This window comes from Danio rerio, chromosome 23 (assembly GCF_052040795.2).
Source record: "Danio rerio strain M-AB ecotype USA chromosome 23, GRCz13ab, whole genome shotgun sequence".
Classification (NCBI taxonomy): domain Eukaryota; kingdom Metazoa; phylum Chordata; class Actinopteri; order Cypriniformes; family Danionidae; genus Danio; species Danio rerio.
The window spans coordinates 27,034,786-27,052,306 of NC_141043.1; the positions used below are offsets into that span (position 1 = coordinate 27,034,786).

A 17,521-nucleotide genomic window follows, 5' to 3' on the forward strand; every position below is an offset into this window, starting at 1 on the left:
CGATCAGCATACCAAGTGCCGATTCTTTGTCATGGGGATTGGCTGGAACCAATTCTGATGCTGCAAGCTTTATAGTGCATTAAGAAAATTTTTACTCTAAGTATAATACTTAAGTGGAGATCTCTCCTTGCCTCAGAAAATAAATTAAGGATGTTGCATAAAATACCTTAAATGTGTCTCTTTTAGCCATTTAGATGTGCACATTTCATGGTCAGAAGCAGCTTCACAGAAAAAAGATAAAACATTAAACAAATGGTGAGAAAAATGACAAACAATGTAGTTTGAAAACACTGCAAATGATGGAAGAAGATTTCAACGTATCTCAATAAAGAAAAAGTTAGGAGTGCATATTTGATGCATAAGAAGTTAAAATGCACACATAAATCCATTACTTCTTTACTAAATGGAAATAGACCTATAAACTACTGTTTATAGCAATAAGTATTTTACAACAAGTTGTATTATTAAAAATTAATTTTAAAAAAATGTTTTATTTGTGTAACATTTCCAGCCAGGTTTTAGTGAACTCGCAGAACCTTCAGTTCTTGTGTGTAAAAAGGCCTAAACACATGCAAAAAAACACATGCAAGCACATTCAAATATTTTGCTCATCTCCAATTAACACAAACACTTGCAATTAGTACATGAAATCGTCCAAAACAACGAGTACCAGTTGAGTTTGCCTGTTCTCCCAGTGTTTGAGTGGGTTGCCTCTGGGTGCTCCGGTTCCGCCCCAAAGACATGCGCTATAGGTGAATTGAAGAAGCTAAATTAGCCGTAGTGCATGTAAGAGTGTATGGGTGTTTCCCAGTACTGGTTTGCAGCTGGAAGGGCATCCACTGTATAAAACACAAGTTAACGGTTCATTCCACTATGGTGACCCCTGATGAATAAAGGGACTTAGCCAAAGGAATATAAATGAATAAGTATATAATTATTTAGGAATGATTTGGAAGGATCATGCAATCAAATTAGGCTTTAACATGATGAGGATAAATACTATTTTAACTTAACAATTTAATTGTAAATAATATTCCACATAAAACACTTTTTTTTTTTCAAATAAATGCCATCGTAGTGAGAATAACAGACAGACCTCATTCAAACTCAAATCTTTTGAACAGCTTTGTGTGTGTGTGTGTGTGTGTGTGTGCGTGCGTGCGTGCGTGCGTGCGTGCGTGCGTGCGTGCGCGTGCGTGTGTGTGTGTGTTTGTGTGTGTGTGTTTGTGTGTGTGAGAGAGAGTGTGTGTGGGCTTAGAGATGAAGCAGGATATGATGTATGTGATTAAACCACAGCGTCTGACTATGAAAGTGGTGTTAGTTTGGGCCACATGATGGGATCTGTGATGTCATGTGCTGAATAACAACAGTACGTGTTCAGAAGGAGGCCCTGGTAAAATTTTTTGCACTTGGAAGTTCGAAACCTTTAACCGTCCGCAAACATAAAAGCAATTTCACTGCATATGATAATCATTGTGGAATGACTGAGTGATTTTAATTGTGATTTCTGTACATGCTCGTGTGAGAGCAATGCTCTACTGTTTGTTTGTTTTGATTTTGCCTCTGTGAAAGGTTGAAAATTGACTGACATATTAAGACTTGAAATTCAGTTCAAACTGCTGCAAAGTGTTGTGTCTGCCAGAATGTTGTTCAGAGGTGTATATTTTAATTTTGATTTTCGTCTTATGTGTTGATTTGCCATCAGTGTGGTGTTTTACGTTTATAGAGCTTTCTTTTTCTTGGTCAGTTATTGATTTGTTGTAAATTGTACATTTGATTTGTATGTTAAACAGTGATGGAAATATTCACAGATGTTTAGCATCTTATTTTAGAATGATTTGTCACCATTATTATTATTATTATTATTATTATTATACAAAACATCAACAGTTATGAAGCTACATCTGCTTGCTTTATCATAATTTGTCTTCTCTTTACTTGAATACTCTGTTGGTGGTTTTTTTAATCTCAGTTGGTTTGATCTGAATCGTGTCGTGTTGACTGTCCTCGTGTGGTAAAGACTGTGTTCCCTCTTGCACTGATTCAGCCTAAAATGCCTTCTGCCCTGGAAAATACGGCTCATGTAATGACTTGCGTCTCAAATGACAATATACGATTAGTTATTGATTAATAAACATACACTGGGAACTTTCAACTAATTGCATTTGACTCCTCATTTCACCTTGCACAAGCAAACAGTTGCTGACCTAGATTTGGTTTCATTGCCTTTTCATACATTCCTTCTGTCATTAAGGTTTAATAATAAACAGCTTGACGTTGGTTTTTTGATGAAAACCCCTGGAACTAGGAAGCTGAAAATTTGTTCCTGCAAAACACACACAATGGATTGGTTTATGTGGGTGTGAGTGTTTTACAGGACCCGTCGCTGCAGGGCTTAGGTTTCCGACGGTTATTCTGTAGGGTGTGTTCGTTTAACCGTTCCTGAGCAGGAAATGATAAATTATGGCCACGTGAATCTGTTTGCCTTTCTTTTCCTTTTGTCCGCTGACCTGAGTCAGTTAGAGCATAAATATTGCACCTACTGAAACTGATAAACATTCCAAGACACCATTTGCTTGAACTTCATTGTGCCACTTGCACATTTATTTTTCGTAAACAAAATACATTTCATAGAATGTGATAAAATAAAATATACACACAAATGTACAAGTAAAAAATGTTGTAGTTTTTGTCTTTTCTTTAAGATGCCATCATATCATTGAAGTTTTGCGGGCAAAATACAGATGTTTCAATAGGAATCTACATAATCAGGATTCTTGTGTGAAGACAATAAAGTTCTCCATTCACATTTCCCTCACGTTTATGATAGTGATGTAATGACTATAGGCACAGATTTAGCAATGCTATAATGACCATGTTTAATTATCTGTGAAATCATTATTATAAAGAAAATCAGCTGATTAAACACTGGTGTCATAAACTGGCCTCCACAGATTCCAGACCTGAACATTATAAAGGCAGTATAATGGGACTATCTGGAAAGAGAAATAAATAAATAAAAGAGGGGAGGTGCGGAAAAAAAGCATGGATAACATCAGAACAGTCTTTTTATAAGAGTTTAAGAAGAGTGTGAAATGCTTCTGGCAGATATTTTGTTCTAAAAAACTTTGTGGGGTTTTTTGTGCCCATATTTAGCATCCTTTCTGTTTGTATCCCAATGAAGAGATCAGAGCATAAAAATGGATCATCATTAAAACTTTGCTGAAACACCCCCAATCTGAGTGAACTAAGACTTCTGCACAATACTGTGGTTCACTGAGAAATAAATATTTGCAATTTACCCTCGTGCCATCCAAGATTTTAAAGGTGCAGTATGTAAGTTTCACCACAGTGGTTGAACTAGGTATTGCATTTTTGGATCCAAACAAGCGCAAGAGCAAGCCTAAACAATCGAGCCTAATGGTTGATTTAAATCGTACGGAGACCCGAAAGGGTTGTGATGGTGGGGGGGGGGGGGGATCTTTGGGAGATATCGCAAAATATCTTTGAGAGGGAACGCAAAAACATATATATTTTCCAATCACAGTTTTTTTTTATCTCCCACCCATTTTTTTCTCCCACTAAAGTTTTTTTCTTTCACCCATTTTTTTCCCCACTAACACGTCCCTTCCGGGTCTCCGTAAAATTATGTTTTAACTAAAAGTAATGGTACGCGATAGAAAGAATATTCTCCATATTAAATAAGTTTTTGTTCTAACCAACACCTTGAATTGATGTATTAGAAATGGTTTCTATTTCTTGCAGCTAAACAACAGGCAGTGATCACCTTAGGATGCCATTTTACATGACATTAATTGCCATACTACTGAAAGCAGCAGCAGATAGTTCACCTCAGATCTTGACAATAAAATAAACAGTTTGAAATTGAACTTTAGAACTGTGAATAATGCAAACCAACACATACTGTATCAAGGATTCAGCATGTACATTTAATAATGTTTAATATGTGTTTATTACATTATAAACCTTATTCTGTGCTTCTGAATGGCTGTATTTAAATTTCTGTGGTGTGCAAATTATGGTATTTTTATGCTTTAGAATAGCCAAAAACTTACATACAGCACCATTAAAGACAGTCTGGAGTGTGGAAAATATTATTACATCAAGTATTTGTAATCTGTGAAATGTGAGGACCGCACTTAGGACCATTTGTCAAACTGTTGATTAAAGGTTTAACTATTGTAAATTATGCAAAGTTTCTCTCTTCAATGCATTAATACGTTAATGTTAAGACCTTAATGTGTTATCAGGATCCACAGGTATTAATTCCATTTTGCCCATATGTGTTTTCTACTCTTGAAGGGCAGGTAGTTGTTCACTTTTGTAAATCACCAAGGACCATTTTGGATGGCATTAGGATGAGTAAATTAGGAGCAAATATTCATTTTTAAGCAAACAATCCCTTTCAGGCCAATACATGCTAGAGCAGTGGTTCTTAAACGTTTTTCACCAAATACCAACTCAGAAAAAAATTTAAGTTTCTTCAAGTACCACCATAATGGCCGGTATTGAAATACAGTAGTGCAGTAGGCCTAATTAAGCAGGTAAAGCTCTGCACAGTTCTTAAATGTGACAGATTAATTCTTATTATTCTGAATATTTATTATGGCACTGTTCTTAAAAGTAAAAAGAAAACTGCTATACTTAAATGTAAAGTATTATCATATGGTAGCCTATTCATTAAAAACTACAAATGTTCCTTGAACCTCAGGCTATTTGTCATCCTATTTATATATAAACTCTTTTTAATACATTTTGAAACTTATGTTGAATCTAAATATGACATTTGTATATATTTGAAAGCTAAATAATAACTTGCATTTTAAATAAATGAATTGGATTTACATATTAAAATTAGAATTTAGATCTGCCTACTGTGCATTAGAGTAGGCTTTGTGTGTCAGAAAAGCAAGTGATTAAATTATACCTGTTAACATTTGGATATAAAAATTTGGGATATGCCCCCAACAACCGTCACAATATGGGGAGGAAATTAGCTTCATATGATAGACAACAAAACAAACTTCAGAAAATTGAAAATATAATAAAAGATTTATCCTATTAAAATCAATTGACTGATCACATCGATGTAATCGAACACTTTAAATGGTTAAAAGTATGTAAATTTTTACTTTAATTATTTAGTTATTCCTCCGCATACCACTAGAAGAAAGCCTGTTTGAGAACCACTGCGCTAGACTGTCTGAACCAGCGCAGCAGAGATAACGACCAGGTTACAGTATAAGCACCACCAAAACACTGATCAGACCTGAAATGTCTGTTAACTTTGGTCGGCATCTGTCTATGAATTGCCCTTTATTAAACTTGTTTAATATAAATGTAGTTTTGATCATTGTAGGCATACAGTCATCAGTCAGCTTTCTCATCTGCACTGGCTATAGATTTTGACTCTTATTAAAATGTCCTATAAGATACTGATGCAGCTCTGCCGTCCTGCAGCTCACTCTAAATCTTTCATCACCCAACAGTCTTTGCAAGAATGGATGTAAACGGATACCAATCATCTTAATTTTGCAGTCTAACTTACGGCAACATTGTGACTGTGGTTGTAGAAGCGGTAGTAGTAGACATATGCATGTTCTGGGGCGAGCAACGCAAGGAGCCCGTTGTGACGATGCACTGCAGGGGCCACAAAACAATCCCCAAAAGCAGCACCATGAGGAATATAAAAATTAGCAAACGTTTCCAGTCCATCATCCTTTCCATCAGACTGAGCCTCGGACGAGTCTGGGAAGAAGACACACCACTATGGCCACTAGCCCCAATATCCACACAAATGCAGAATGCTGGTACTCCTGGCATTTCTATTGGCCGTTGGTAACAGAGCCTCTCCCCGTCCAGCCATACAGGCTCTTCGTGCTGCTGGTGGATGGGCAGGCGACATAGAACCTCCTGGCTGGTGGTCAAAGCCGGCGGCCCCTTTTTTGGGATGGTGGTCGGTTGGCGGCAGAAGGGGCAGGGGATTTTTGAGTTTTGAGGGTCCATGGAGGTGGTCATGATCCGGGAAAGGCATTCAAGGCAGAATGTGTGGGTGCAGTCCAACTGTTTTGGCGTTTTGAAGACATTGTCGTAGGTGTTGAAGCAGATGGAGCACTCGGGGTGAGAGCTCACCTTCTCCAGCTCTGTTTCCAGCGGGACCACCTGAGTGTGCCACACCATTGGACTCGGCTCCATCTCGCAGGAATATAGTCCTCCACTCCTCCACTGACTGCCTCACGTGGATTTACTGGAACATGAAAGACAAACACTTCAAAATCACCTTTAGGTTTATTCATAGGCTCTATAGAGAAAATCTAGGGCACAGGTTATGAAGTTAATATTTACAGCCAGTTGATTTATGTGTGCGGACAGTATTGAGAATACGCATTTGTATGGAAATTACTGTGCAAACAGAAATGTATGTAGAACAAGCTGAGCAAGAAAATAGGTCAACAGCATTTATTTGACTTTTTGCCCTTTAATCAAATGAACTCTGAGCTGGTCATCAGGTCTAAACAAAGTTCTACATAAGAGCTTGTACTGTTCATTCACTGTTACTGTACATATATAGTATTGACATTTTTGTTTTTTGTTTTAGACCAAAATAAATGTTTTTACTGATTATTGGTGGCATTTTAATTGATTTATTAACTGATTTTATTAGATTACGTTTTCTATTTTACCGTGGTTTCAGTAGTGGAAAGAGTGCTGAAACTGATACTTAAGTGAAAGTACCATTACTTGCTTAAAAATGTACTGCAAGTAGCAAAGTATCTGTTGTAAAAATTACTCAAAGTATGAGTGAAATGTAGAACATTCAAAAGTACAAAAAAATGCAGGGTTCCACATAATTCATTCATGTTGTCCCAATACAAATCGATTAAGTTAACTTAACACTTAACAAATTTCTGTGGATTGAACGTAAAAAAAATTAAGAAGTCCCAATAAAAACTCAAGAATGTTGTTTCAACTCATTTTAAATTAATAGTTTGAACAAGCATAAATAAATAAATGTGTGTGTGTGTGTGTGTGTGTGTGTGTGTGTGTGTGTGTGTGTGTGTGTGTGTGTGTGTGTGTGTGTGTGTATATATATATATATATATATATATATATTTTTTTTTTTTTCCCCTTTGGAGTGTAGTTAGTAATAAGTAATACACTGTAAAAAGCTGATGCATTTACATGTCATTTGTGGATGTGTGTAAACGTAACATTCTGTAGTGCTTTTAGTTATTTCCCAGCAGGCACACAATTTCATAAGATGTTAATATAAGGTTTGATTTAAGTTGTGATGTCAAGGGACCAAAATTCAATGTATTGTAAGCATATAAGGACAACAATATTTTTATGTCCAATAACAACATCAAATGATGTTGATATCTACAGTAGTTGATTTTAGGTTGTGTTAGAAAGTGGCCAAAATCCAACGTCGAGCCAACATCTCAAACCAATGTCATCTTGATACCAGAAATTGCCATTTATTCGTCATGTATAGCAACCAAAATCCAACGTCTGATAGACATCATAGTGGTAACGTCCACACAACGTCAAGCTGTAACATCATTAAACGTTGATATTTGGTTGATTTTAGGTTTGACGTGGGCGACGTTGAGTTCTGACGTCAACCCGATTTTCATTTCCAAACAAAATGCAACATCCCCATGACATTGGGGTATAACTTCAATCTGATGTCATGTTGGTGTCTTTTGCCTGCTGGGTGTTTAAGGCAATTTCGATCTTCATACAGTAAGCATCCGTCATTTTTCATTGGCGAAATGCATCTAAACAGTCTCTTAGTCAATGTGTGTAAAGGTTTGCTGCAATTATAAATTGCCCATGTCTTGAGGTATTTCATTATGATGCGATTTACCTCTTTACTTCTCTGTGAATCACACAAAGACAAGAAAAATAAAGTAGTGACTGCAGGTTTAAGGACAGTAGTGGAGTAAAAGTACTGATACAGCACTAAAAACTGAACTCAAGGGAAAGTAAAAGTACACACTTTTAAAACAACTTACTAAATTACAACTCCAGAGAAAACTACTCAATAGGTTATGTAGGTTCAGTAGGTTATGAATAAAATATGGTAATTCTTATGGTTTAATAACTATGGTTAATGCTTATGGTTTAATACCCCCCCACAGGACCCCTCGGGAGGACCCCCACTTTCAGAACCAGTGCCCTAAAATACTAGTGTTAAAAGTTCTCACTCACTTTCCTTCTACCTAGTCCCTAATTTATCAGGGGTTGCCACAGTGGAATGAACCACCAATTATGGCAAAAGCACAGAAAAGGTAAAGTCATTGATCATTTGTGTCATGTTTATACAGTAGTTCCCCCTAAATGGCACTAAGCTCTAAAAACTTTAATCATAATCTATTTTTAAGGGTGTTCAGTAGTAAAGGTCAAGACCACATAAAAAAAATCCCCCGTGCTTACAATATTCATAAAACACAGGGTGCTTTGTTGTCCTTGTTTCTGCCAACGTAAGCAGCACTGTCCTTCAGAAACCCTTTCAGGCTCTCTAAAAGTCAACGCTCGACTGGTCCTGGCATTTGGAGACCAGAATAATTTCATCAGCAAGGTGACTCTACAGCCCATGATACAAACACTGAAGTATTTCTCGAAAACAACAGAGCTAAATAATACATGCATTTAATTCAGCCTGACTTTTAAGTGGTTTTGTGTCTGCACAGGTTGAGGCAGGGGTTCGGTTGAGAGCAGATGGCCTGTGTTTGTATGTGTGCATGTGTGTGTGCGCGTGTTTCTTTCTCCATCCCTGCTCTGCACAATGCTCCTGTTTGTTCTCCATTATATTGGTCTGGCTTTGGCATTCCTGGAGAACAGGCTGATGCCCAGGCAGCCAGTCTCTCAGCACTGCATGAAACCCTCTGACTCCAGAGCACCTGCGGTACGACTGCTGTTTTATCTGCTTTCACAATCTACGCCTCAACGCATGCCTGTTTGACCGCGGTTAGCGCACGAGTTCATGGTTATTCATTAACTCCGCTGCCTGTGTTGCTCAGTAAGTTCTTGACCTGGTTCTCCTTGCCCGTGTGCAGTAGAGCCTGCGCTTGAACTTACGCACGACACTCGGATCTGTTTGATAACGCGAGCCATTAGGGAAGATAAGGAGGGGTTTGAGAGTTGCTCTGCTAATTTGATTTAGGACAAACTGTTTTTAGTGCTGTACATAGTGTTGTCAGACTTAGCTGACTTTTCCAGCCCAAAAGCGCAAAACTCGCCAAAACGCACAAAAATGCTTAAAATATTAGATTAATGTTTTATTTAAATGTAATTTATTGAGATAGAAATTATTTCCCAGAGATGGGTTGCGGCTGGAAGGGCATCCGCTGCGTAAAAACTTGCTGGATAAGTTGGCGGTTCATTCTGCTGTGGCGACCCCGGATTAATAAAGGGACTATAAGCCGACAAGAAAATGAATGAATGAAAGATAGAAATTAACCTAGGTACTGTCATAATGATTAACCATACAGCAACCAACACCAGCAGTCACAGAACTGTGGAGTCAATCTAAGACCATATATACTTGCAAAATAAAAAAAGTTTTGCAAAAAAAAAAAAAAAGTATTGAGCAAACATAAATAAATAAATACAAATGTCCAAAAATCGCAACGTGAAAATGATTTTTTATCAAAATTTAAGAATTGCAAAGAGAAAATTAAGTTTTGAGAAATAAAGATGAAATTTGCAAACAAAAAACTGCAAATGAAAATTAAACTGCAAAAAAATAAAGTATTTGCAATTTAAAAAAATTATATATTGCAATGCACATTTTGATTTGAAAGCAAATCAAAATGAGGCAATGCTTAATGTTTTTTTTTTTTTTTTGCAAATATATATAGTTTTTATTGCAAATATTGTTTTTGCACTGTTTGATTTTTATTTGCAGTTCTAATTTTTGTTAGCAAATTTTATTTTTTATCAAAAATTAATTTTCGCCTTGCGATTTTTGGAGATTTGCAATTATTTATTTATTTTTGCTTTGTACTTTATTTTTTGTTTGCAAAACTTTGTTTTATTTTGCAAGTATGTGGCCCTAGATTGACTCCACACAGAACCATAACATAACCAGATCACATCGGAAAAACTACCCCCCTCTCACCCACACACTGCACTTAATATTGTGTCGATTATACTATTAGAGTATGTTTTACTTTCGAAACGGGTATAAATTCGTCCTATTTGGCGTTTTAAATTTCTTTGAACAAAATGCATGTGTACGTGAAGGGAGGTCGGATTTGTTCTGGGGAGTCAGACTTTGATACAACTACTTTACCTCTTCTTGCGGGTGGGCCCACGCGGTTTGCGTTAAGCACTGGTCACTACTAACTGAATGGAGTTGGAGCACACAGTTGTGTTTTGTTGAATAAGTTGCCTATAAAGTTACGTTTCAAAGCTGCCTAAATTTTGTCAACTCACCTATGACATTTTTTACCTGCAAATTCAAAGCAAATCTACCCAATCTGGCAACACTGACTGTACACAAGTCTGAATGGGCTCTATGCACAGCTGAAGTTTTATTTATTTATTTAACTTATTTTTTTAAGGGTTTTCACCTTTATTAATAGGACAGTGGAGATTAGAGACAGTAAAGTGTGGGGAGTAGAGATAGGGGAAGGATCGGCAAAGGACCTTGAGCTGGCAATCGTTCTCGGGTCGCCACGAGCACCTCAGTGCTGTGTGTTGACGCTCTTACCACTAGGTTTTTGGCACTCAAGAAAACATTTTTGAACTCGTTCAAAGCCACAGCCATATCACCCTGCAGCCCAAGACCGGTTACTCACTAAAGCTAAGCAGGGCTGAGCCTGGTTCGTACCTGGATGGGAGACCACTAGGGAACACTAGGTAGCTGTTGGAAGTGGTGTTAGTGAGGCCAGCAGGGGGCGCTCAACCTGAGGTCTAAGTGAGTCCTAATGCCCCAGTAAAAGTGAAGGGGACACTACACTGTCAGTGGGTGCCGTCTTTCGGATGAGACGTTAAACCGAGGTCCTGACTCTCTGTGGTCATTAAAAATCCCATGGCACTTCTCGTGAAAGAGTAGGGGTGTAACCCCGGTGTCCTGGCCAAAGTCCCTCTATCGGCCCATACGATCATGGCCTCCCAATCATCCCCGTCCACTGAATTGGCTCTATCACTGTCTCTCCACTCCACCAATAGCTGGTGTGTGGTGAGCGCACTGGCGCCGTTGTCCTGTGGCAGCCGTTGCATCATCCAAGTGGATGCTGCACACTGGTGGTGGTGTGGAGAGACCCCCTCATGATTGTGAAGCGCTTTGGGTGTATGGCCATACACAATAAATGCGCTATATAAATACACATTACATTACATTACATTACATCACATTACTTAATTATAATCCGCTGAGACAACACAATTCTTGAGTTTTTCAATTTCATAGAATTTGAAATAGAATAATATTTCAAATAGAAATAGAATAGAATTTAATGCAGTGCTTCTTGTCAGATCTGAGACCCACTTCATATCACGTAACTAACAGGCAGTGAAAATCGCAGATTTTTAAAGAAATCAGATCTTAAATGTGACAATTTTGTAATAGAAAGCCCTTGAGCTGCCTGGCTGAAAATTAAATATCCATGTGCATATAGCCATAAACCATTTAAAGGATAGATCATCCAAAAATGATACCCTCAAACCTGTATGAGATTCTTTTGTTGAACTCTAACAAAAAGATGCTTTGAAGAATGTTCATGAATAAACATTGTTAATGGTATAGGTATTGACTTGTGTTGTAGGAACAAAACATGCTTTGGTTAGCTGTATATATGGTCACCAATATTCTTTCAAAGATCTTCTTTTGTGTTCAGCAGATGAAAGAAACTCATACAAGTTTGGACAAGGTCAGTAAATGATGACAGAATTTGAGTTGTTGTTTTTTTTTCTTTGGTGATCTGTCCCTTTAAGTGCAGACAAATTGACAGCCCAGGGTTTGGTCTGTCCAAATTAATTTGCATATAAACGGCTGCAACATTCACATGTGTTTTGATTTCAGGAATTCAAAAACAGATGCTTCTTAAACCCATATGCATTTTGTTTGGTCAGGAGGCAGTTTGAAATATTGTAAATAGGTCAACAAAAATAATATAAAAGTAATTAAAGTAGATGCAAAATATACTGATATCAGTTAGCAGTCAGTATGAGTGATTTTTCAAATAGGTCTATTAAATGTCTATATTAAAAAAGCGGGCTGCTTTATGTCAGTTTAACAAAATATAAGTTCAATGGACTCATAATGTTAATTTAATTCAACTTAAAATGTAAGTCAAGCAGTACTTTTAACAGTGTACTCATGCACATGTCCCCATGTTTACATTTAGATTATTCATTCATTTATTCATTCATTCATTCATTTTCTTTTCAGCTTACTCCCTTTATTAATCAGGGATCTCCACAGTGGAATGAACCGCCAACTTATCCAGCATATGTTTTACTCAGCGGATGCCCTTCCAGCTGGATTCCCCGGATTAATAAAAGGACGAAAAGAAAATGAATTAATGAGGAAATGATTTGGGTTGTTTTAACCCAAATTCGGTCAAATGCGTGCATTGTTTGTTTGTTTGCTTCAAATTTTGGTTGTAACATGCATTTTTAGAGTGTAATATCTTAATATTGTGTTTTTTAAGTATATTTTTGTTACACTATAATTTGATGTTCCTCCTTAGACTATCTGTTAACTAACTTTACAACTACTGTATATCTCAACTATAGCAGTGTTAGAATATCAGTGATTAATAGATGTTATGTTATGGTTAGGGTCAGCATAAGTTCACATGCATTAACAAAGTTACTTACAGTCAGTTGAAAATCTGTTTAAGGGGCAATCAAAACAACGCTTACCAAATTTAATCAACTCTATTCATGTTGTGTTTTGCAAACATTTGAACAGACCTCCAAGCGGGGTTCATATGGTCATGGAAAACCTGGAAAAGTCATGGAATTTTGACATGGCATTTCATACAGGCCTGGTAAAGTTTTGGAAAAACAGTAAAACCCACACAATTTTGGAAAGGTCATGGAAAACAGATATCTGTATACTTGAATATAGTTCAATTACTTCTTTTCTGTCCTTGGCCAGTCGCATACTCTCACATTCTTAGTGCTGTGTAAGCATCTAAATCAACTTTACATAGATATAACTATAAATTGAACCTAAATAGATTGTTGTGTGTTGTACGATATGCTGTAATAATTTGGCACATGCATTGTTTTTCTTTTACCATGCATATGTAGACATTGCATGAAACATTAGGTCATGAAAATTTACTTGAAAGTCTTGGATAAATCATGGAAAAGTCATGGAATTTTAGTAGAAAAAAAAATGTGTATGAAGCCTGTCCAAGTATAAGTGCTCCACTTGGACTTGCAGTAACTTCACCTTTATCATTTGGTTTTAAATTCCAATGAATAATTCAATCATATTTATTATTTTTACACCTCCACAAATTGAAATACTAACTCTACTTTCTTCTCCAGCACATCTGGAGGTCGCTTTTTCGGATATTGCATGTCTTACTCCAGGCTTCTCCATCAAGATTACCATCACACAATAGGCAGTTAAAGTGAGAAACGTCTGTCCCTGTGGGTACTGAGTAAGCCATCCAGTTTTTTTTCAGTTGTGTTTACAAACGGCTGCCGCTCTGTAAATCAGCCCAAGTCTCAGCACACATGGCAGACAAACAGAGCACATGTTCTTACCTGTTCCACTGATTCCTTATTTATCTTCTCATCACTTCTTCTGCCTAGGGACAGCAGTGGATTATCATGTGTGGAGCTGTCAGCAGTCCTCCTGATGAAGCAATGTCCTCTGTTAAAAGCGGAGCTGAACACACAGGTGAGCTCCTCCTCGGTGTCTCTCGTCCACTCTCACCTGCCTCTGTTTCTCCACTCTCTTTCAGCACTGGCTGTGGAAATGACACTGATAGGCAGGAACAAAAACACGGCCTTGAGGGAGTGCCAGAGATGAGGGGGGAGGCGGAGGGTTGAGATGAAGAACAGCATATTCACAATATAACATTTCCATTCTTTTCATCTGCCCATCCTCCTTTTTTCACTGTCTTTCAGCAGTCATTGACAAGCATGTTATAGTCCCTCAGGAAGTGCACTTTTTTGTGTTCAAACTTTCAGGAATACAAAAACTTGTTTGACACTGAACATTGCAAGCAAGCAATGTTTGGGTTAACACTAATTAGTCATTTGTTTCTTTATTTCCAATTAATAAATTAAAGTGAGGTGGATAATGTCCATCGGGTACTAAAGTGAGGGAACAGAGCAAATCAAATTGTAAATATAAAATGTACAAGTATGGGGAACAATTTCTTAATTCAAGGGCACTTTGTGTGTGTGTATATATATATATATATATATATATATATATATATATATATATATATATATATATATATATATATATATATATATATATATATATATATCCACTGCAAACGTTATAACTACAGTTTTATGTGTTTTTCCATTATTTTACAGTTATGTATGAGCCAATCTCTGCTCTGTGGATTTTGCTTTTGGACATTTATTTAATAAAGCACTTTAATGGAGTATATGCACACCAACTTTTCATTTCAGTCAGTCAGCCCCAGGGCTTCCTGTGAATTGTCATCGCATACAAAATCGCCACATTTAAGATCTGATTTCTTTAAAGCAATATTCACTGGCTGGCTGAGATATGATATACAGTGGGTATCAGACCAAACAAGAAGCATTGCATTCAATTGCATGTTTTTCCACGGCATGTCTTTAAAATATGGAAATTAATTTTACCCCAGTATTTTCAATTAAGTTTATACGCTAAGCTCTTGCTAATGACGGCGGTCTATCTTCTCTTTTATATAAAGCCTGTTGAAAAAATATAGAAATAAATCCATAAAATAACAGAAAAAGCATGTTACTGGTTTTTTGTAAAGTACTTTACTTTAAAAAAAAGTATTTACTTTGTTACTTTATTAGTTGACTAAGTAGTTTTTGTTCTTAAATTTGACACCAATACAGAAATATGCTACTTCAAAGTAGGCCTGCATGATTTTGGAACAATATGATATTTTATTTTTCTGTGATAAATATTGTGATATGAATACAGTTTCACAAAATAGTTTGAATAGCTCTATTTGACGAGTAGTCTAACAGTATTCCGATACAGAAATTGAATAATCACAATGCAAAACAAAATGCTTTTCTTTGTTTTGAATTGAATCAAATTTTATTTGACAGGTTTTAGACAAACTGTACAAAAACATACGTATCCCATATATTTTGAGATACAGTGTTCAGAATAACTGAGTACAGATCATTTTTTTAAAAAATTATATTTTATCCATTCCTCAGTGAATAATCTCTTTTGGTGCATTTAAAAACACATTTATTAAACAGATATATTTATTAAAATAATATTTTAATCACCAGACATATTTAGAAATAGAAAGATAATACAATTAAATTCAAGCAAAATATTGCAAAAAAATTACAACCTACAAAGTTTCAACTGAATGTTTTCATTTTTTTTTTGCTTCTCTTGATTTTTCCTCTTTTTAAAATTTGTTTTTAATATTTTCCTATAACATATAAATTTGGATGTACTTGTTTTTGGACCAGTATGTTAGATTATTTTGTTAGATTTGGCTTCAGTACTGAACAATCTAATGTTTATCCACAAATATAAAATTGTATTGCTTTGTATTAAAAATCAAAATTCAAAAGAGAGATTTGTGAGGGGTGTACTTATATATACTGAGCAATGTGAAACCGTCAAGGATAAAAACACAATAAAGGCCTGGGCTTGTTTCCATTGTGGTCCTTGCTGTTAAAAAACAGTATGGCTGCAGTACCTCCACAAACAGGAACAAATTTATTCACTATACAATAACATACAAAAACCATCATCTCCCACCATGCAAACTAACTATCCTCATTAAACAACCTTCTTTTGATCCTCAAGTCTTTTATTTTCTTGATCGATTTTGATCATTTCCCAGTGAAGGGTTGCAGCTGGAAGGGAATCCGCTGCGTAAAACATGTGCTGGATAAGTTGGCGGTTCATTCCGCTGTGGTGACCCCAGATTAATAAAGGGACTAAGCCGAAAGAAAATGAATGAATGAATGATTTTGGTCATTTGTTTCACATGATTGCACTTGTATATAAAACATCATTTTCCTCACTACACTTCTAAATTTAAATAAACAAACATTAAAAATCCCAACCCCTAGTGCTATATGAATGCTGTTGCCTCACCATTTGAAAATAGTTCACCAAATAACTAGAAACCACTTTATTAAACATTTTACGTATCATACCCACTTAAAAAAAAAAAAAAACATACTCTTTTATTTTTGTCTTGTTTCTAGTCCAAATATCAATCAAATTCTTAAACCAAGTAAAAATTTTGTTTAGTTTTCACCATTAGAAAAAAAATTTAAAATTGCAATTACAATTCTGTAGCTCCTGGTCAACTATAATTCAGACTGGACATTGCATATCTTTGCAATGTGACTATTGCAGATGTGCACTTTGATGCTGATGCGATCAAAAAAGATTTTAAAAATGTGAAGAAAAGTCACTTTCAGCATCAAAAGAAAAGATCAAGGTCCCATAATGCAATTAAAAAAAACATAAATAAATGAGAAAACATTGAACCACAAAAACTACTAATTTACAGATATTACGTAGACCATGTGTGTGTGTGTGTGTGTGTGTGTGTGTGTGTGTGTGTGTGTGTGTGTGTGTGTGTGTGTGTGTGTGTGTGTGTGTGTGTGTGTGTGTGTACAACCTCATTATAATGACTTAATCTTATAAAGTTTTCTTTATTTGAAATGATTACTTGTGAGATTGTAATTGTAGCATTAACTAAACAGAGAAGGATAGAGTATTATTGACTTTTACAGTCATCCGCCACTGCACTTTTGCCAATATTGTGTTAAGGAAGTGATGTAAAAATTGATAATACATTGTTAAATGTAATTCTTTGGGTAAATCTCTTTTTATGACATTATGAGAAGCTGGAAATTGTCACAAAAATTCCTGCAACTTCTACTGGTTAAAGAGTAACTCCAAAACAAAGCAAAAATCAAATGTTAAGTTTATATTTTTACCACACAATAATCTACAATATCCACAATCAGGAAGCATTTGCAGGAAGTTAATAGAAAATGAGATGAAAATAATCAAATATAGACCAAAGATCTCTAAAAGAGCAAGCAATGCATCATCATTGTATACCGCAAGTCGATCTGTTGAGGAAGTAAACAGACAAAGCCAACAGAGTACTCGGAGTGAGCCAAACTGATGGTAATCTGCTCATCTACTATAACCTAATCCCCAATAGTCAATATGAAGTCGTGCACTCTGAGCTGCTTGTCATTCCTCTGCAGTTCATTCGGCAGGAATGTGGGGAATTCGTGGCCGATACTTGGCTCAACGTCTCACATGATCACACAACAATGTCTGCCC

The 17,521-nt window shown here is 36.1% G+C and overlaps 2 protein-coding genes across 7 annotated transcripts in view; one reads left to right on the forward strand and one right to left on the reverse strand.

Moving 5' to 3' along the window:
• ptpn11b (protein tyrosine phosphatase non-receptor type 11b) overlaps positions 1–2,155 on the forward strand; it is a 72,572-nt gene extending 70,417 nt beyond the window's left edge. For 4 of the 6 annotated variants that reach the window (XM_087305366.1, XM_087305367.1, XM_087305369.1 and 1 more), the window contains exon 17: positions 832–2,155. The gene's annotated coding sequence lies outside the window, so the exon portion shown is untranslated. Of the gene's footprint in view, positions 1–811 lie in introns of all 6 variants that reach the window. The other 2 variants (XM_087305365.1, XM_087305368.1) reach the window with 1 other exon arrangement.
• On the reverse strand, positions 1,664–13,928 carry rnf223 (ring finger protein 223). The gene is made up of 4 exons (XM_087307128.1): positions 13,759–13,928; positions 4,161–6,268; positions 3,348–4,009; positions 1,664–3,303 (listed from the first exon to the last, which is right to left on the reverse strand). The coding sequence occupies exon 2, from the start codon at positions 6,214–6,216 to the stop codon at positions 5,566–5,568; it is 651 nt and encodes a 216-aa protein (XP_087163254.1). The 5' UTR covers positions 6,217–6,268; positions 13,759–13,928; the 3' UTR covers positions 1,664–3,303; positions 3,348–4,009; positions 4,161–5,565.
• Between the last annotated feature and the right edge of the window lie 3,593 nt (positions 13,929–17,521).

Excerpts from the sequence above, each read along its gene's own strand:
- rnf223 (XM_087307128.1), bottom strand. The coding sequence starts at position 6,216 with ATGGAGCCGAGTCCAATGGTGTGGCACACTCAGGTGGTCCCGCTGGAA.